This window comes from Bufo bufo, chromosome 7, assembly GCF_905171765.1.
Source record: "Bufo bufo chromosome 7, aBufBuf1.1, whole genome shotgun sequence".
Lineage (NCBI taxonomy): Eukaryota > Metazoa > Chordata > Amphibia > Anura > Bufonidae > Bufo > Bufo bufo.
The window spans coordinates 185,669,248-185,691,809 of record NC_053395.1 but is presented as its reverse complement, the minus strand read 5'-3'; the positions used below and the strand labels follow the sequence as shown (position 1 = coordinate 185,691,809).

The window sequence follows — 22,562 nt, the reverse complement described above, 5'->3', positions numbered from 1 at the left end:
CTTACCAAGTTTAGGCTACTTTCACACCTGCGTTCGGGTGTCCGCTCGTAAGCTCCGTTTGAAGGGGCTCACAAGCGGCCCCGAACGCATCCGTCCAGCCCTAATGCATTCTGAGTGGACGCGGATCCGCTCAGAATGCATCAGTCTGGCGGCGTTCAGCCTCCGCTCCGCTCAGCAGGCGGACACCTGAACGCTGCTTGCAGCGTTCGGGTGTCCGCCTGGCCGTGCGGAGGCAAGCGGATCCGTCCAGACTTACAATGTAAGTCAATGGGGACGGATCCGTTTGAAGATGACACCATATGTCTCAATCCGTCCCCATTGACTTTCAATGTAAAGTCTGAACGGATCCGTTCAGGCAACTTTCACACTTAGAATTTTTTCTAAGTTATAATGCAGACGGATCCGTTCTGAACGGATACAAACGTCTGCATTATAGGAGCGGATCCGTCTGAGCAGACATCAGACGGATCCGCTCTGAACGCTAGTGTGAAAGTAGCCTAAAAGGTACAGACAAAAAGGATCCAGCTCTCAGCCTGGGGTATACCTCAGATATGGATTCAGAGAAAGCCTGAAAAGAGAATTCTCTGCTCCTTAGGCCCTGGACAAGGCATAAATCTGGAAGTCCCTTAATGGGATTATCCTACAAACAACATTTATTTATCATACTATGATCATTGGTGGCCCGAGCTAGGACCCCCATTCAGTCACTAAAACGGGGTCCTGTGCCCCAGTTCTAGAAGAGTTTGAAGGAAGTAATGGTCTATTAGACTGACGGACATAGCTGAGTACAGCACCCAGATATTTCCACTAGTTCCATAGAGATTAAATGGATGTGTATAATAATGTGTATAAGCACCAAAAAGCGAGTCTATCAGTAGTTTTGACCTCTCACAACTGCTGACCGTCTGACGCTGCCACACACAGGGCCCGCCTGATGCTGCCACACACAGGGCCTGCCTGACGCTGCCACACGTCCATTACACAGATAGAACTGTACAATAGACTGGTTACACTGACACACCTTCCATACATAAAGTACCTCTGCATTCTCCACCAGCACAGTCCTACACCGAGCCTGTGTTCCCCTAACTCCTCCCACACACATGGCTGATCACATGACTGTGACATCACCACAGGTCCTGTAACCACAATGTAGTGTTTTAGGCCAGACTCTGGAGTTGCTTCTGGTGAGATGTCCGTGAGGGGCGGGGCTTCATGTGTGCCGGGCCTGGCAGCTTCTGATTCAGAGCTCCTAACTAGAAAAAGACCATGCATAAAAATACACATGAGTCTTTTTCCAGGGAGTAAAATGGCCTGAACAGGCGTCTGTGACGCTTGTACAGGCGTTATTGGGACCTCTGTTTGAAGGTGCAGCGTAAGCATACCTAGGATGATGGTCATGTAGGTTTCTTGACAAAGGAACTCGGTATTTAATCCCCGGTGCTGTGAAATTGTTTCCTGCATGTTCAGCGCCCTCGGCTTCCTGTACTGAACACTTCCCCCACCCGCCCCCTCTGCTCTGAGTGACGGCTCTAGAGTGCAATCAGGAGAATGCTGGAGCAATCACTCAGAGCAGAGGGGAGGGTCTGGGGACAGGTTGAGTGCAGAGAGTCGGGGGCACTGAGCAGGAAGGTACCACCGTTTTGGTACTTGCGAATGTGGTGCTGGGGAGGATTAAAGGGGTTGTCTAGTTTCCTATATTGATGACCTATCCTCAGGATAGGTAATCGCTGTCAGATCGTCAGGAGTCTGATTCCCACCACCCTCGCTGATTAGCTGTTTGAAGAGAAGAACTACCCCGTTCTGACGGACGTGACATTTTAATACATCTGCAATTGAATGCAGTTGTACAAAAAAATTAACATCTACATCCAATAATGAAGTTGATTACAATAAAAGTACATTTGGGGAGTTGGCTCACATTTGCATTTTTTTAGGTTGCTTTTTAATTAAAATGAATGGCAGTCATGGCATCTTGTAGTTTTATGAAAGGAAAAAGTATTTGACATTTAGCCTCATACGCAAACTGCTCTTGGTCAGTGTTTTCACTTGATTTTAGCAGGGTGGGCGTTCCATGTGTACAATCTGCAGCTTTAAAAGGGAGGTCATCGACTTATCTTTGCCCACTTGGGCCTCGAACCATGTCAACCTATCCCCTTCCCCTAACGATTCAGATTGTTTTTTACAATAGGATTTGATCTGGTAAAATGGCAGGTAATGAGAAGTCGCCAATTGGTATTTTGCTCTAAAATCATTCCATCTCATCAGTTCATGATCAAATATATTGGAAGTCTATATATCTTTCTTATGGGGTCCGTTAGGTTTCCGCTCAGAAGATGATTTTGGAGCGGAGACAAAAGTCCTGCATGCACAACTTTTGTCTCCGCTCCAAAATCATCTGAGCGGAAACCTAACGGACCCATTATAGTCTATGGGGTCCGTAGACTCCGTTCGGCTCAGTTATGTGCCGAATCCGTCCTTTCCGTTCTCCTGCTCCTATAACTGAGCAGGAGAACGGAAAGGCTGAACGCTGATGTGAACTAAGCCTAAGGCCCCTTTCACACGGGCGAGTATTCCGCGCGGATGCCATGCTTGAGGTGAACGCATTGCACCCGCACTGAATACCGACCCATTCATTTCTATGGGGCTGTGCACATGAGCAGTGATTTTCACGCATCACTTATGCGTTGCGTGAAAATCGCAGCATGCTCTATATTCAGCGTTTTTCACCCAACGCAGGCCCCATAGAAGTGAATGGGGTTGCGTGAAAATCGCAAGCATCCGCAAGCAAGTGCGGATGCGGTGCGATTTTCATGCATGGTTGCTAGGTGACAGTCTATTCACTGTATTATTTTCCCTTATAACATGGTTATAAGGGAAAATATTAGCATTCTGAATACAGAATGCATAGTAGGTGATCAATTGAGGGTTAAAAAATTAACTCACCTTCTCCTCTTGTTCGCGTAGTTCCCGATCTCTTCTTTACTTCTTAAAAGATGAAAATACCGGCTAGGACCTGTGGTGACGTCAGATCACATGCTCCAATCACATGGTCCATCACCATATACAAGAGTAGTACTGCAAATAAAGAGTCTGGATTGCTATTTTTGTATTTTCTTACTTACCCCCGTTCCCTCGCTGTCAGCTCTCAGAGCTGCATGCTAACATCATGGAGAGGACTCGTATAGACATGCACAGTAGTCCTTAAATCCTCTGCAGTACTAGTTATGTAGTACTGCAGATAATACCCCAAAATCTTGGTGACAGATTCCCTTTAAGACATGGACATGGCCATAATATGTCTCCATGTTGTACTTCTGTATGCCTCCAATTTCACTTATTTATTTATTTTTTCTTTCAGATTTAGCTTGAGGGTATAATTGAGTTTCTTTTTGTGTGTTGACACTTATTGCACTACAGTCATAGCTTATACAAAGCAAGCTAACATTCTAGGTATACTAATGAACAGTGCTGCTATACTGTCTGTTATACCAGGATACTTACACTGTAGCGAGCGGTGTACCATGGCATAACACTATACACTGCGTGCCGAATTATTAGGCAAATGAGTATTTTGACCACATCATCCTCTTTATGCATGTTGTCTTACTCCAAGCTGTATAGGCTCGAAAGCCTACTACCAATTAAGCATATTAGGTGATGTGCATCTCTGTAATGAGAAGGGGTGTGGTCTAATGACATCAACACCCTATATTAGGTGTGCATAATTATTAGGCAACTTCCTTTCCTTTGGCAAAATGGGTCAAAAGAAGGACTTGACAGGCTCAGAAAAGTCAAAAATAGGGAGATATCTTGCAGAGGGATGCAGCACTCTTAAAATTGCAAAGCTTCTGAAGCGTGATCATCGAACAATCAAGCGTTTCATTCAAAATAGTCAACAGGGTCGCAAGAAGCGTGTGGAAAAACCAAGGCGCAAAATAACTGCCCATGAACTGAGAAAAGTCAAGCGTGCAGCTGCCAAGATACCACTTGCCACCAGTTTGGCCATATTTCAGAGCTGCAACATCACTGGAGTGCCCAAAAGCACAAGGTGTGCAATACTCAGAGACATGGCCAAGGTAAGAAAGGCTGACACACAAGCTGAAACGTCAAGACTGGGCCAAAAAATATCTCAAGACTGATTTTTCTAAGGTTTTATGGACTGATGAAATGAGAGTGAGTCTTGATGGGCCAGATGGATGGGCCCGTGGCTGGATTGGTAAAGGGCAGAGAGCTCCAGTCCGACTCAGACGCCAGCATGGGGGAGGTGGAGTACTGGTTTGGGCTGGTATCATCAAAGATGAGCTTGTGGGGCCTTTTCGGGTTGAGGATGGAGTCAAGCTCAACTCCCAGTCCTACTGCCAGTTTCTGGAAGACACCTACCAAGCAGTGGTACAGGAAGAAGTCTGCATCCTTCAAGAAAAACATGATTTTCATGCAGGACAATGCTCCATCACACGTGTCCAAGTACTCCACAGCGTGGCTGGCAAGAAAGGGTATAAAAGAAGAAAATCTAATGACATGGCCTCCTTGTTCACCTGATCTGAACCCCATTGAGAACCTGTGGTCCATCATCAAATGTGAGATTTACAAGGAGGGAAAACAGTACACCTCTCTGAACAGTGTCTCGGAGGCTGTGGTTGCTGCTGCACGCAATGTTGATGGTGAACAGATCAAAACACTGACAGAATCCATGGATGGCAGGCTTTTAAATGTCCTTGCAAAGAAAGGTGGCTATATTGGTCACTGATTTGTTTTTGTTGTGTTTTTGAATGTCAGAAATGTATATTTGTGAATGTTGAGATGTTATATTGGTTTCACTGGTAAAAATAAATAATTGAAATGGGTATATATTTGTTTTTTGTTAAGTTGTCTAATAATTATGTACAGTAATAGTCACCTGCACACACAGATATCCCCCTAAAATAGCTAAAACTAAAAACAAACTAAAAACTACTTCCAAAAATATTCAGCTTTGATATTAATGAGTTTTTTGTGTTCATTGAGAACATGGTTGTTGTTCAATAATAAAATTAATCCTCAAAAATACAACTTGCCTAATAATTCTGCACTCCCTGTAAGGTGCAGTCTACACCGCTGGACTCCCTCAGCCAATGCCAATCAGGAGGAAAAGAAGGGACTACACATCAGAACTCAGCCAATCAGGAGGGCAGGGAGGTACTACACATCAGAACTCAGCCAATCAGGAGGGCCGGGAGGTACTACACATCAGAACTCAGCCAATTAGGAGGGCAGGGAGGTACTACACATCAGAACTCAGCCAATCAGGAGGGCAGGGAGGGACTCCACATCAGGATTTAGTCAATCCAGAGTATAGGGAGGGACTCTACATCGGAACGGAGTCAATCTGGAGGACATGGAGGGACTCCACATTGTTCTGATGAGGCAAGATGGTACATCTTTTCGGAGCACTTTCTAGCAAATGTGATCAAGGTGTGATTGAAACAGCTCAACGCTAACGCCTCACATCTTCTGTAGCAGTATTATGGAGGGTAAAATGTACAATATTACATGTGTTAAATGTGAAACACCGATATTATCCTAAAATGTGTCACACTGATATTATTGCTGTGATAGGTATTGAAAGAATGCTATCCTGAGATGCCTAATTTGTATTCGTGTTGCCAGGGTATCTTCTCGCTCCCTCAGCCGGTCAGCAGGACAGGAGGGACTAAACATCAGGACCATTTTTCTTTGTATCCTGGCTCTGTAGACTACTGAGAGTATGGTAGACTGCATGCTATAGTAGCACCAGTGAACGCTATACATAGGCCAATGTCTTAGTCATTGTAGTGTATAAAGCTGGGACTTTATATGACCATTTATTAGCCTTAATACATGTATTAAAGGGGTTTTCCAAGATTCTCATACTTTAGGATAAGTCATCATTATGATATCTGCGGGGGTCTGACTCCAGGCACCTCCACTGATCAGCTGTTTAAAGAAGCCGTGGCTCACCAGATCTCCGATGAGCGCCTTGGCTGCTTCACAGCTTACCATGCACCGTGCTTTCCATTTGATAGCGGCTGTGCTTGATATCGTAGCTTAGCCCCATTCACTTCAATGGGGTTGAGCTGCACCTAGGCCGTGTGAACGATGAATGTGACGTCACACGGCCTAGGAGGAAGCCTGAGTGCTTACGGAGCACTGCCACCTCTTCATACAGCAGATCAGTAGGGATGCCAGGAATCAGACCCCCACCGATCTCCTATTGATCTATCTTGAGGAAAGACAATCAATATAAAAATCCACGAAAAACCATTAAATGATGACCCTAAGAAATCTTTACGACGCGTTCTTATGATTGTCATGTAATATGAGTAATTGCAGTCTTATTAAAATTCCAATTATATGAACATAGTAAGTTACATTGTGAAAAGTTATGAATATACTGGTTCTTCTTTGGTTACAGTGTATCGCCAGGGAGACATTGGTACAAGTTGGTATGCGGTGCTCACAGGCTCCTTGGATGTCAAAGTGACTGAAACTAACAGCCATCAGGTAAAGTATCCAGAATTTAAGAGATTGTAAGTAACAGGTGCGAACTGGTTGTACGTTCGTTTCTGAACTTCTCAAAAGTCTCTCTCTTCCTCTGTCTCTGAATCGTGCCGGAACCAGATTTTTCAAAAAACTTCAAACAAAACTAAATTTCTTTGGTTCGCTCATCTCTAATTGTAACCACTGTGGGGGAGGTTTATGAAACTGTCTAAAAGATATGGGGGAGATTTATTATGGCACTTCTCATGCCAATCTTAATTACTATATACGCTGGCGTATGATTTGCCACAATTATTAAGAGCTTCTGGCCTCTTGATAATTTTGCCGCATCTCTGGTAGGTCCATGCACCAGAAGATGAAATCTAAACACCCAGAATGATCTAAAGCCGTGAATCTCTTCTTTTCTTTTTTTTTTGCTTCACCTTGAGACCATGCCGGCCCAATGGAGATGGATTAACAGTCTTGGACACCCCCTTTAAGCCTGAGTTGTCTCTGGTTGTATTATATATTTTTTTGGACAGATTTATACAACTACAGCATCAGTATGGGTAGAAATGTACTGTAAGTGCCTCCATTGCTTTTCTGTTATTTAATTTTCCCAAGAAGCAGAAGCGTAGCTAAAGGCTCTGGTGCAAACATTTAGCTTGGGCCCCTCTCCGTCCCGTGTCCCCCCAAGTACAATATAACCAGAAACTAATCCTGTTTGTGTATATATAATATGAGTAAGGGCTCATACACACAGAGATATTACAACTGGGTACAGCTTCCTGTTGTACAAAGGTGTAATATGCCTCCCATTGCATTTTATGGGTCCTTACTATTCTTTTGTACAAGGCCATCCTTAGTTTAAATGGCACCCTGTACAAATTGGGAATATGGGAAGACCATCTAATAATAGGAGCCCCTCCGTAGACTAATAAAGGGGGTGTGCACAATGACCAGACTCAGTATCCACACTGGCTCTTGTACAGGTGGAGGCTAGGCTGGCTCTGGTTGTTCTAGTTGATTTTGTTACATTGATTACTTGTTAGGCAGTTTTTGCTTATGCCCTTATGACGGCGATCGCCGACAATAATTTCTGTTGTCCCTCTTTCTAATGTCTCTCTTTCTTTCTCTTTTTGCTCACATTTGCTTTTCCTCTGGTTTCTCTTGACCGTATAGAGTACAACAGATGAGGCTTACTATTTTTGTCCAAGACAAACTTATGCAAGACATGTCAAAGCGTGTATCTTTATTCATATATTGCAGTTTTGTACTGTAAAAACGCAATAAGGCTGGGTTCACTTCATGTTTTTGTCTTATGTTTAATGTATACGCACTAAGCTTTTGCATCCTTTTTTCCCCAAAATATATATGTTGAACGTATGGCAAAAGCGTGATGTGAACTCAGCCTAAAAATATGTTTAAAAAGGAAAAAATAATAGGATATAGGCTAGCTTTAGCCTTATCACTGCAAAATTCCTGTAACTCTTGTAAATAAAATTTATTGTATTTTTCACCCTATAAGACACACACACCCCCTTCCCCCCGACCCCCAAAGTGGAAGGAAAATGTCAGTGCGTCTTATGGGGCAAATACTAATGAGCGCTTCCATTATGTAAGCATGTAATTAGTACAGGAGGACCGGGAAGCAGTGAATGCAGCGCTCCCCGGGCTCTGTACTCACCGCTTCCTGGTCTTCTTCCTTTGTCTCCACACTGGGCTATGACTAGTGCACAGCATGAGGACGTTTGTGCTCTGTGACCTCATGCTGTGCGGCGTCTGGTCACAACACAGCGCATGGCAGAAAGAGCCATTAGATCGTTATATCCCTGGAGCAGCGTCAGCGTCTAGAGCAGGAGAGGTAAGTTGATTTATTGTTTTTGTCTGATCTCATGTCTCATTAGGGGTCTTAACATTGGGGAGCTGATCTGAGAGTCTGAATAGGGGTATTATTAACATGCCGGTTTGATCTGAGGTCTCAGTGGGGGTCTTAACATTGGGGGTCTGATCTGAGGTCTGAAGAGGGGTCCTAACATTGGCGGTCTGACCTGAGTGTCTGAATGGGGGTCTTATTAACATGGGCGTATGATCTAAGGTCTGATTGGGGGTCTTATTAACATGGGGGTCTGATCTGAGGTCTAATTGGGGATCTTATAAACATTGAGGGTCTGATCTGATGTCTGATTAAAATTGGGGATCTCATTGGGGTGCTGAGCTGAGGTCTGATGAAAAATATATTTTTATCTTATTTTCCTCCTGTAAACCTAGGTGTGTCTTATGGACAGGTGTGTCTTATAGGGCGACAAATACAGAACTTCACTCTAGGGTGCTGTGGAGATCTGACTTTCGTTCAGCAGAACCGCTAGAGAGGTGTGAGTGTGCTTGTATTACCATCACCATGGTAAAAGATCATGTGACGGAAAAGAGGTTGTCCTCAGAAGTTTGAGAAATTGTGGAATGATTGGATGTCTCATACTCATATTGTGTTATAAATTATGACAGAAGTTTTCTTACTCCTTTTCATGGGGGGGGGGGGGGGGGGATGGGGGGGGAAGAGCGTTAATTGGATATGCTTTGTGCCATAAAAAGTGTTTGGGTATATATCTTTTATTGATGCTGTATATTGTATACACTTTCAGGTACCCATGATTGATTATTCCTTACTGCTGTAGTTGGCATTTTGCCTGAAGATGCAATTTATTATTGTATTTTGTATTTTATTTTTGTATGTTCCATGGTAAAATGTATAAGTGTCTACAGAAAATGATTATATCATAAAAACAATAAAAACGATTTGATTTAAAAAAAAGATCATGTGATGACCGGAGTGACGTCACCACAGGTCCTTTTCCTGCACGCAAAAAAAGAAGACAGTCGAGAAGGCGGGCTGTGCGAGCAAGTGGATTAAGGTGAGTTTAATTATTTTCTATTTTTTTTAACCCCTCCAGCGCTATTGTACTATGCATTCTGTATTCAGAATGCTATTATTTTCCCTTATAACCATGTTATAAGGGAAAATAATAATGATCGGGTCCCGATCGTCTCCTAGCAACCGTGCGTGAAAATCGCACCACATCCGCACTTGCTTGCGGATGCTTGCGATTTTCACGCAACCCCATTAATTTCTATGCGGCCTGCGTTATGTGAAAAACGCACAAAGAGGAGCATGCTGCGATTTTCACGCAACGCACAAGTGATGCGTGAAAATCACCGCTCGTGTGCACAACCCGAGCAGAAATAAATGGGTCAGGATTAATTGCGGGTGCAATGCGTTCAACTCACGCATCGCATCCGCGCGGAATACTTGCCTGTGTGAAAGGGGCCTTACACTGCCTGACCTGTCAATCAAAGTGGAGAGCAGAGCCTGTATGTGTAATGGCAACTCCCCCGTTGCTCCTAAGGACTCTTTTTCATATAGTAAAACATAATTTGTCTCCGCAATGTGGGCACATATGAACATGGGACCAACACAGATGCCTTCAGCTGCCAAGTTCACATGTAACAGGTCAGCCAGTGTCATAGGTACAAATCTGCTGACAGATGCACTTTAAAAACAAAATCCCCAAAAAAGGGTTTAATCCAGATAATCACCTCTTAGGGTCCTTTCACACTAGCGTTTTTGTTTTCCGGTATTGAGTTCCGTCATTACCTGAAAAAAACTTAACAGTTTTATCCTAATACATTCTGAATGGAGAACATTCCGTTCAGGATGCATAAGTTCGGTCCCTTTTAAGTTTTTTGAACTGAGAAAATACCGCAGCATGCTGCAGTTTTATCTCCGGCCAAAAATTCTGAGCACTTGCCAGATCCGGAATTAATTTACATTAAAGTGTATTAGTGCCGGATCCAGCATTAAGTGTTCCGGCAAAACTGACTTTTAAAAATGCAAAAAAAATTAATACTGGATCCGTTTTTCCAGATGACACCAGAGAGATGGATCCAGTATTTTAATGCATTTGTCAGACTGATCCGGATCCGTCTGACAAATGCCATCAGTTTGCATCCGGATTGCCGGATCCGGCGGGTAGTTCTGGCGACGGAACGGCCTGCCGGAATCCTCTGCCGCAAGTGTGAAAGTGCGCTTAACGCCAACATATTTCAGACCGTTTCCTGCTGCCCTTACTCATGGCATAGGGGCTTACACACAAATGTCCGTAACATGACGACGTTAAGGGGTGATCTGGATTGAAACCTTTTTGTTGGAATGTTGGTTTTAACATGACTCAATAAAGACTTCAGGATTTTAAGGAAAAAAATGCTCTATACATCTTTGGAGACCATCATGTTTCGCCGTCAAGGCACTTTACAATTACGGGCACCATCCATAGTTTGGTGTGAACAGAATCAAACTACAAGAGCAGTGAGCTGGACTGAGTGTCCACATCTTGTTGAATACTTGATTATAATAGTAATACTTTTAAATGCTTTCAGAGCACAGAGGCCCCTTCATCAGGCTGGTTTACAAATTAAAGGATATATTCTTCCCTTTAAGTGTGGCACAATTGTATAGAAAAATGGACACTCCTGCACTGTAATCAAGTACACATTAATGTTTTTGCCTGATGAAGTGACCTCTGTGGACCACTAGATGGCGGTGCACCGTCAGTTACCGTACCATTGCTACGTCTCATCAGTGGACCAGAATTGATAGCTTGGCGTAAATTGATCTTCATGTAAACAGTATTTTTCCATTTGCTGGTTAAATTCAGATACGTCATTAAGGTAATCAGGGGGATACAGATGACTACCCTAGTGGTCCCCGAACAAGGTGAGCCTCTAGTACCCCACCCCGTGCACACATGGCACAGTAGACTTCCTACATTACGTACAGATAGGCAGAGTACAGCATCTCAACCAGCCTATATCCATATAAAAGCTGGATAGATTATTTGAGTTTATCATTACAGATGCATCTGGTGGCTGAGATGACTTGTAGACACAGCGGCAGGCCACCCAGTATCCTCCTTTTCTAGGCACCCATTTTCTTGAAGTCGCTGCAGGGACCCCTATAATCAGTCAACTTGTAATGTCTGCTGCTGTGTGAATGGGTAATATTTGCAGGCATATGAGTAGTGGGTCCCCAGAATGAATTTTACTGGTGGGCCCTAGGCATCTGAATCTGACACCTGAGAGGACTACAACTCTCAGCATGTCCATTCTGTTATTATGGGATATCAGAGGACAATTCAGAGAGGGAGTATAAGAGAAAAGGACTACAACTTCCATGGTTTCTCAGGCTCCCCACTTCTGAGCTCTGACCCCGTCTGCACTGATCACATGATGATGTCATCACAGGTCCTTCAGCTCTTGCACTGTAGCAGATTATTGTGCCCGCCCTGCGGCGCCCCCCACCCACTTCCTCCTTGAAAATCCCAGACATTTTTGGTCATTTATAAATTCCGACTAGGCAATTTTTTTTTTTAGGTCCCAGAAAGAGGACATGTCTGGAAAAAGAGGATGTATGGTCACCCTAGAGACTGTTCTGGAGGAGGATATGGCACTGTGGCTGTCACTTATGGCACATCTGTGGATATGGCGGAAACTTATAGAGGGCTCTGGCTGAGCTTTATAGGACATTTATCTGTTATGGGGAAACCGTGACCCTGTATGGAGGGTTGACTGGAACCCCCTGGCAAGTTATTAAGAAGGTATAAAATTGTTTTGGGGCTTTGACTGGCACTACTATGGCACTGTTAATGGCTGTCTCTTATGGTAGCACTGTGGTTGCTGTGTTAGACAGGCATTTGGGCTAGCACCTCTGGGGGCAATGTGGATGGCATTTGTAGGGGCACCATTGTTGTCACCTTTGGCTTCAGTGTAAACTATGGCTGCCAGTTACGGAGACAGCAGAGGAAACTTATGGATAGGCCCCCCGAAATGTACAGCAAGTCACGCATGTGCGGCCACCCTTCATTCCCGCTATGGAACTTCAGAAAATAGCTGAGCGCTGGTTTAGACATTTTCAGGAGTCCCATAGTGGTGAATGGAAAGGTGGCCGCACTGGTGCTGCTTGTTCTCCATTCGCTGCTATGGGACTTTCGAAAACAGCCGAGTGCGCTTGGTATTTTTGGAACTCCCATAGCAATGAATGGAGAGGACTCCCTGCATGTGCAATGTGCTCTCTGTTTAATTCGGATTCCTGTTCTGGAGATATGAGCAGGTCCCAGAGGTGGGACCCCCACCTATAGGGCATTTATGGCACATTCTATCGATATATGCCATACATGTCCCAGATCGGAATACTCCTTTAACCTCCTCCCTGAGAAAATCGTGCATACACCCCTGAAACCAAAGAGCGCAAATGAAAGAAACAGAATAAAGACACAGAATAAAGAGACAGAACACGTTAATTGGGGGATAAATGGCCAAATTGTTTATTTAAAATATAAAAAAATGGCAAACCCCCGACTCACGGAGAGTCACCCTCCAGCACTCAGGAGAGGAAAACCCCCTGTGGAGGAAACCTCTAGGGAACCATGGCTGGAGGGCTGCCCTTCCCTTGGGCTTAGAGGGTAATGCCACTATGTGGCTGCCACATAAATAGTGGGGCTGATCTGGTTGGCTAGGAGGATGTCCCCTACTCCCATTTCTCCCGTTGGGCGATGGTCTTCCTGCTAGAACCTCCAATTTTCGTCAAGGTGCGGTGGGCGGGGGTGGTCAAGCTCAAGGTCCTCAGGCCATTAAGTATGGCACCAAATATGGCTGCTCACCCCCTTTTTACAAAGGTTCTTCCCTTATGACACACGTGCTTGTGATGTCACAGGTGTCTATGACTAATGTTGGTGGCAGTGTTTTGAAGGGTTAACCCTTCAGTGACAGTCAATGTGCCATTAACCCCTTCCGGACACACTTGGTCAATATACTCCAGTTTGGATAACTGCCATATATTTATGGTCCCCCGACAATAGCAGGGGTTCCTCCTTCGGCTGAGCATGTTTGTTCTGTTACTTACAGCCACTGGTCCAGGTACCGACACCGAGTACCCGGACCAGCGACTCTTATTTAACCCTTTCCAGACCGCACCATGTAAACCCTCCTCCCAACTGTCATCTTCCCCTCAACTGTCTCTTTCCGTCTTCTCTCCTGGACTGAGCCTAGACATCTGATTGGTGCTGGACTCTATTCAGACCCCTTTACACATCGGACACAAGAAGACAGGTAACAGAGGACAGACATCATATTTGGCTGCTGGGCTTCCACTGCACATCAGGGAGCCCGGCTCTTACACTCAAAGTATGGATAAAATAATATAAAGGGGCAGCACCTCCCCGTTACTAGATGCAATATGGTGGCAACTTCAAGGCCACCACATAGTGGATGGAGCCTTTTGCGTCCACTGTTTTGATTGCAGGCTGCCGAAAACAGCGCATCAATGGGGTGCCGGGTCCACACTAGGGTTGCCACCTGCCTGGTAAATCCCTGGCCTAGCAGGTATTACCGGTAATCTGCTGGGAAAAATGGCCACCCTACATGTAGTTCATCCATAAATATAATGGGTTCTGGTAATCGCTTTCATAACCCCCAAAAGGAGGACACCATACCCAGGTCAGTGGGTGACGATACAGCACATAGAATGGAAAGCATAATTCATATACCAGCGTCAGGAGACATTACAGGGAGGAGGTGTCAGAGGAGAGGACTACAACTCCCAGCATACTCAAGTAGTTATTATGTGATATCAGAGGACGTTTCAGGGAGGAGGTGTCACGGATGGTGTACAGGAAACAAGACAATGCAATACAATGACTCACTGGATCCACAACTAAGGAACAAAAGGGAGCCCCCTACATGAGAACTGCCACTCTCCCTAATTGCTCAGCCTATGCGAACACCCCAAAGGTGGATGGGCGCATATCCACGTACCTCGGCTATCTAATACCTGAAGACCCTACAATAGTGAGGGGACACGACCACCGGCTCCCTACACTAGACACGGAGGGAGTCAGGGTCACCTGAAAATCCAGCAGACAGAAAATCACAAATAAAGGAACAGCACTTATCTTGCAGAGGACTGGGAAATAGAAACAGCAAGCACACACACTCCAGGAAGTTGTATAAGCCGCAACCTAATGCATCATGGGGAGGAACTTAAAGGGAAGCAATCAGTCCAACTGCATGACAGCTGAGATAGACTAACGAGATGAGGAACTTAACCAAAACAAAGAAACTCAAGGAGGAGGATCTGGAAAGCTCCTGTCAGAGCTTCTCAACTGTCTGGTTGTGACAGTACCCCTCCCTCTACGAGTGGACTCCGGACACTCAGGGCCCACCTTCTCAGGATGGGACCTATGGAAAGCCCTGATGAGACGAGTGGCCTTAATGTCCGTCACTGGGACCCACATCCTCTCCTCAGGACCATAACCCTCCCAATGAACGAGGTACTGGAGGGAACCGCGGACAAGACGAGAATCCACAATCCTAGAGACCTGAAATTCAAGATTTCCATCAACCATAATCGGAGGAGGAGGCAAAGGCGAGGGTACAATAGGTTGAACATAAGGTTTCAATAAGGACTTATGAAAAACATTATGGATCTTCCAAGTCTGAGGAAGATCAAGACGGTAGGCAACAGGATTGATGACAGACAGGATCTTGTAAGGCCCAATAAACCTAGGACCCAACTTCCAGGAGGGAACCTTCAATTTGATATTCTTGGTAGACAACCACACCAGATCACCAACATTCAGGTCCGGACCAGGCACACGTCTCTTATCTGCCACACGCTTATATCTCTCACTCATGCTCTTTAGATTATCCTGAATCTTTTGCCAAATAGATGACAAAGAGGAGGAGAATCTGTCCTCATCAGGTAAACCAGAAGACCCCTCTCCCGAGAAAGTCCCAAACTGCGGATGAAACCCATATGCACCAAAAAATAGTGACTTATCAGAGGACTCCTGACGACGGTTATTTAAAGCAAACTCAGCAAGGGACAAAAAAGAACACCAATCCTCCTGATTCTCCGCCACAAAACAGCGCAGATATGTCTCCAGATTCTGATTGACGCGCTCTGTCTGGCCATTCGACTGCGGGTGGAAAGCAGAAGAGAATGACAACCGAACCCCCAAGCGAGAACAGAAAGCCTTCCAGAATCTGGAAACAAACTGCGTGGCCCTATCAGAGACTATGTCTGAAGGAATACCATGCAATTTGACAATGTGGTCAATAAATGCATGCGCCAGCGTCTTAGCATTGGGCAAACCAGGAAAAGGGATGAAATGCACCATTTCGCTAAAACGGTCCACCACCACCAGAATCACAGTCTTCCCCGAGGAACGAGGCAAGTCTGTTATGAAGTCCATGGACAGATGTGTCCAAGGACGGGAAGGAATGGGTAAGGGAAAGAGAGGACCTGATGGCCGTGAATAAGGGACTTTGGCACGAGCGCAAGTCTCGCAAGCTGCCACAAAACCCTCAACCGACTTACGAAGCGCAGGCCACCAGAATCTCCGAGCGATGAGATCCAGTGTGGCTCTTGCCCCCAGGTGCCCAGCAAGGACCGTATCGTGGTGTTCCTTAAAAATCTTGTGTCTCAAAGCGAGAGGCACAAACAACCTCCCAGGAGGACAAAGATCAGGAGCCTCTGACTGGGCTGCCCGCACCTCTGCCTCCAATTCAGGAAAAAGAGCAGAGACCACCACACCTTCAGCCAAAATGGGACCCGGGTCTTCAAAATTCCCACCTCCCGGAAAACAACGTGACAGGGCATCTGCCTTCACATTCTTAACCCCAGGGCGGAACGTGACAACAAAATTAAACCTTGAAAAGAACAAAGACCATCTGGCCTGTCTCGGGTTCAGACGCTTGGCTGACTCCAAGTAGGCCAGATTTTTATGGTCAGTAAACACGGTAATAGGGTGTCTGGCTCCCTCTAGCCAATGGCGCCATTCCTCAAAAGCCAACTTGATGGCCAACAATTCCCTATCTCCCACATCATAATTTCTCTCTGCGGAGGAGAGTTTCTTTGAGAAAAAGGCACATGGTTGCCATTTGGCAGGAGAGGAACCCTGAGACAAGACCGCACCCACCCCCACCTCAGAAGCATCAACCTCAACTATGAAGGGTAACAAAATATCAGGTTGTACCAGGATGGGAGCGGAAGCAAAACTCTCCTTGATATTAGAAAAGGCCTTACGCGCCTCTACCGACCAGGAAGAAAAATCTACCCCCTTTCTGGTCATATCAGTGAGTGGTTTAACAACAGAGGAATAATTCAAAATAAATTTCCTGTAATAATTGGCAAAGCCCAAAAAACGCATCAGCGCCTTCTGATTCTCAGGAAGCTCCCACTCAAGCACAGCGCGGACCTTCTCGGGGTCCATGCGAAAACCAGAAGCGGAGAGAAGAAACCCCAGAAATTTTAATTTCTGGAACCGCAAACACACATTTTTCCAGTTTCGCGTATAATTTATTCTCCCGCAGGATGAGCAAGACCTGACGTAAATGTTCCTTATGAGTCTTGAAATCAGGAGAAAAAATCAAAATGTCATCCAAATACACTAATACAAATTTTCCCATTAAATGATAAAAAATGCTGTTCACGAAATGCTGAAAAACGGCTGGGGCATTCATCAAACCAAAAGGCATAACCAAATTCTCAAAATGGCCCTCAGGGGTATTGAAAGCCGTCTTCCATTCGTCTCCTTCTCTGACCCTGACCAGGTTGTATGCCCCTCTTAGGTCTAATTTGGAAAAGACTTTAGCCCCAACAACCTGGTTAAACAGGTCCGGCATCAGAGGAAGCGGATAAGGGTCACGAATAGTGATACTGTTCAGCTCCCTGAAATCCAGACAAGGTCTTTAAAGAACCATCTTTTTTCTTAACAAAGAAAAAACCAGCGGCAACAGGTGACTTCGAGGGTCGTATGTGTCCTTTTCTCAGACTCTCAGAGATATAAGCACGCATAGCGACCCTCTCAGGTTGGGAAAGATTGTATAAACGAGATTTAGGCAGCTTGGCGCCTGGGATGAGATTAATAGGGCAATCGTACTCCCTGTGCGGGGGCAAATCCTGAACTCCACTCTCAGAGAAGACATCCGAAAATTCATAGAGGAAAGGTGGTACAGTCTTAGTAGAAACCTCAGAAACAGATGTCATGAGGCAATTCTCTCTGCAAAAGTCACTCCAACCATTTATTTGCCTCGCTTGCCAATCAATGGTGGGGTTATGTTTAGTGAGCCAGGGTAGCCCCAACACTAGAGGAGTAGGCAAACCGCTAAGGACGAAACATGACACATCCTCAACATGAGCATCACTCACAATTAAACGGATATTGTGAACTATGCCCTTTAATGATTTCTGAGAAAGTGGAGCGGAATCAATAGCAAAAACAGGAATATCCTTTCCCAAAGTGCATACCTGGAAACCATGAGTTATTGCAAATTGATTATCAACGAGATTGACAGCTGCTCCACTATCCACAAAAATCTCACAAAAAATGCTTTTGCTCTCTAGCGCCACCCTAGCAGGCAGGACAAAACGGGAACTACAAGCAAACGGAAAACCTTCAATTTCCGCCTCAACCCTGCCAATAGTAACAGACGGAACATTTTTAAAAGATTTTTTCCTTTTTGTTTCTTTATTACTCCCAGAAAACTGCCTGAATCTCCTAGAGGGACAAACATTTGCCAAATGATTTATACCTCCACAACAAAAACAAACCCTCCCATGCGGGCTGAATCTTCTATTGTCAGAGGCAATCAACCCCAGCTGCATGGGCTCCTGCTCAGAAGGGGCTGACAGCGACTGAGACCCCTGCGCACAGAAAGAGACCGCTGCACTGTCCCGGGACTGAGTATGACAGGAAGGAGAGATCTCTCCTCTCTCTCTAAGACGCCTGTCAAACGAACGGCCTGAGACATAGCAGAATCCAAGGAGGTAGGTCTCTCATGAAAGGCAAATGCATCTTTCAATCCCTCTGAAAGACCATGGCAAAATTGACTTCGGAGTGCAGCATCATTCCAACCAGTATCAGCTGCCCATCTCCGAAATTCTGAGCAGTATATCTCTGCGGATTGTTTACCCTGGCATAACAGACGTAGTCTAGACTCAGCCAGAGCAATACGATCCGGATCATCAAAAATCTGACCCAGGGCTAAAAAGAATTCATCCACTGAACGGAGGGGCCGTGCCCCCTCCGGCAGCGAAAAGGCCCAGGATTGAGCGTTACCCCTGAGCAGCGATATAATGATCACCACCCTCCGTTCTTCATCACCAGAGGAATGGGGAAGAAGGCGAAAATGGAGTTTGCAAGCCTCTCTAAAACGCACAAAATACTCACTACCCCCGGAGAACGTATCCGGGAGCGAGATCTTAGGCTCAGAACAAACTCCATGAACGCAAGCTGAACCGGTCACTTGAAACTGAGAAAAAGTCTTACGGAGATCAGCTACCTCCAATGAAAGACCCTGGAAGCGCTCAGCCAAAAGTGAAACCGGATCCATGCTTGAGACTGTTTTGGCGGCTTATAATGTCACGGATGGTGTACAGGAAACAAGACAATGCAATACAATAATGACTCACTGGATCCACAACTAAGGAACAAAAGGGAGACCCCTACATGAGAACTGCCACTCTCCCTAATTGCTCAGCCTATGCGAACACCCCAAAGGTGGATGGGCGCATATCCACGTACCTCGGCTATCTAATACCTGAAGACCCTACAATAGTGAGGGGACACGACCACCGGCTCCCTACACTAGACACGGAGGGAGTCAGGGTCACCTGAAAATCCAGCAGACAGAAAATCACAAATAAAGGAACAGCACTTATCTTGCAGAGGACTGGGAAATAGAAACAGCAAGCACACACACTCCAGGAAGTTGTATAAGCCGCAACCTAATGCATCATGGGGAGGAACTTAAAGGGAAGCAATCAGTCCAACTGCATGACAGCTGAGATAGACTAACGAGATGAGGAACTTAACCAAAACAAAGAAACTCAAGGAGGAGGATCTGGAAAGCTCCTGTCAGAGCTTCTCAACTGTCTGGTTGTGACAGGAGGTCTATAATCAGAGAACTACAAGTCTAAGCATGTCCAGGCTGATGATATGGGATATCGGAGAAAGGGAGGGGGTATAAGAGGAGAGAACTACAGCTCCCAGCATGTCAAGGCTGATATAATGTGATATCAGAGGACATTACAGGAAGGGAGGTACAAGAGGAGAGGACTACAACTCCCAGCATTTCCAGGCTGTTATGTGATATCAGAGAACATTACAGGGATAAGGTAGAAGAGGAGAGAACTATAAATCTCAGCATGTCCAGGTCTTTATTATAGGATATCAGAGGACATTTCAGCGACTGGTATAAGAGGAGAGGACTACAATTCTCAGCATGTCCACGCAGATATTATGGGAACTCAGAGGATATTTCAGAGTGTGTATAAGAGGAGATGACTACAACTCCCAGTATGTCCAGGCTGTTATTATGTGATATGATGTCTGTCCTCTGTTACCTGTGTTCTTGTGTCCGATGTGTAAAAGGGTTTGAACGGAGTCCAGCACCAATCACATGTCTCTGCTCAGTCAGGAAGAGAAGACCGAGGCAGTTGAGGGGAAGATGACAGTTGTGAGGAGGGAAGAGAGTTTCTAATGGCCTCCATAGCGTGGCTCTGACAAAGAGAGCCCTGATCCATGTGACCTGCTACATCTTGGTAGTGTGAGTTGTCAGAAACTGCAACCGAGATCTGTAACTATAGGGCCGTGTGCCTCAGTGAAAGACTGACACCATCAAGCTGTTTACCTGATAGACTATTCAGTTGTCCATAGTAACCGCCAAGATTATAATAACAATGTAACCATCAAGGGTTGTGCCCAATGGTGACTGTAACCGCTAAGCACTGCGCCTCCTGCTTGAGTAAAGTCAAGATGCAAGTGTCCGTCTCATGGCTGCGCCGTCCTCAAGTGCGGTCCCAGGATGGGGTCAAGGGTCACATATAAAACTGAACGGACCATGCTGTTAGTCTGTTAATTTACATGTTGCGTTCTGGAAAGGGTTAAATCTGAATCACTGGTTCAGGGGCTCGGTGTCGGCACCTGGACCAGTGGCTGTTAGTTACAGAACCAACCTGTTCCCCCCGAAGGAGGGAACCCTGGGATCATCGGGGACCATAAATATATATGGTGGATATCCAAACTGGAGTATATTGACAAAGCGCGGTCAGGAAGGGGTTAAGTGCCTCTGCACATTCACAGTCACTAAAGGGTTAACTCTTCAGAACACTGCCACCAACATTAGTTATAGACACCTATGACATCACAAGCACGTGTGTCATAAGAAGAACCCATTGTAAAAAGCGGGTGAGCGGCCATATTTTGTGCCGTACTTGATGGCCTGAGGACCTTGAGCTTGACCACCCCCGCCCACCGCACCTTGACGATATTTGGAGGTTCTAGCAGAAAGGGAGAAAGGGGACATCCGCCTAGCCAACTAGATTAGCCCGGCTGCTGCACCCCCCCCCCCCCCCTACTATTTATGTGGCAGCCACATAGTGGCATTACCCTCTAAGCCCAAGGGAAGGGCAGCCCTCCAGCCATGGTTCCCTAGAGGTTTCCTCCACAGGGGGTTTTCCTCTCCTGAGTGCTGGAGGGTGACTCTTCGTGAGTCGGGGGTTTGCCATTTTTTTTATATTTTAAATAAACAATTTGGCCATTTATCCCCAAATTAACGTGTTCTGTGTCTTTTTTATTCTGTTACTTTAATTTGCATTCTTTTGTTTCGGGGGTGTATGCATGGTTTTCTTAGGGAGCAGGTTAAAGGGGTATTCCCATCTGGGATATATACAATATATGCATATATCGATAGGAAAAATGGCGTACATGCTCAGCTGTTTTCGGAAGTTCCATATCAGTGAATGGAGAACAAGCAGCACCAGCGCGGCCTAATCTACATTCACCACTATGGGACTCCTGAAAATAGTCAAACCCCCGGTCAGCTATTTTCTAAAGTTCCATAGCAGTGAATGAAGGGTGGCCGCGCATGTGTGACTTGTGTCTGGGCACTTTGGGGGCCCCATTGTCCGGATATGCCATAAATGTCCCAGATGGAATATCCATTAAAATGAAATCGGGACTCAGTTCCCAGCAATATTGGTATCATTGGAGCTATTTACACTGATGCCAAAGGTAACAACCATATTCAGCAATTTAGACAGCACTCCGAATTTTGCTTAGATGATTTTTATTTGCTTAGCCGGACATGGTGGTCCCTTTGATAACAACGTTTCGGGCAGAGAGAATGCCCTTCATCAGGCTGATATAAAACATCTGTAAATACATGATTCTTGTGATACTGATTGCAGGAAGAAAACAATTGGTAGTCCCATTTCATCCATGGGACAAATAAATTCATAACCAAAAAATGAATGTGCAATATCACTTAAGTATGGCGGTTAAATTCATAATGCAGACAAATATATGTCCAAAGAAAACATACTATGAACTTAAATACATTAAACATCAGGACAGGGGGGCCACCAGGTGGCAATAATATACACTGCTCAAAAAAATAAAGGGAACACAAAAATAACACATCCTAGATCTGAATTAATTAAATATTCTTCTGAAATACTTTGTTCTTTACATAGTTGAATGTGCTGACAACAAAATCACACAAAAAAAAAAAAAGGAAATAAAATTTTTTAACCCATGGAGGTCTGGATTTGGAGTCACCCTCAAAATTAAAGTGGAAAAACACACTACAGGCTGATCCAACTTTGATGTAATGTCCTTAAAACAAGTCAAAATGAGGCTCAGTAGTGTGTGTGGCCTCCACATGCCTGTATGACCTCCCTACAACGCCTGTGCATGCTCCTGATGAGATGGCGGACGGTCTCCTGAGGGATCTCCTCCCAGACCTGGACTAAAGCATCTGCTAACTCCTGGACAGTCTGTGGTGCAACGTGATGTTGGTGGATAGAGCGAGACGTGATGTCCCAGATGTGCTCAATTGGATTCAGGTCTGGGGAACGGGCGGGCCAGTCCATAGCATCAATGCCTTCGTCTTGCAGGAACTGCTGACACACTCCAGCCACATGAGTTCTAGCATTGTCTTGCATTAGG

The 22,562-nt window shown here is 45.3% G+C and overlaps 1 protein-coding gene across 1 annotated transcript in view; it reads left to right on the top strand.

The window, feature by feature from the left end:
- LOC121008815 (rap guanine nucleotide exchange factor 4-like) overlaps window positions 1–22,562 on the top strand; it is a 70,797-nt gene that overhangs the window by 40,954 nt on the left and 7,281 nt on the right. The window contains exon 3 of the mRNA XM_040441511.1: window positions 6,434–6,522. Coding sequence (XP_040297445.1) covers window positions 6,434–6,522 — 89 coding nt within the window. The remainder of the gene's footprint in view (window positions 1–6,433; window positions 6,523–22,562) is intronic.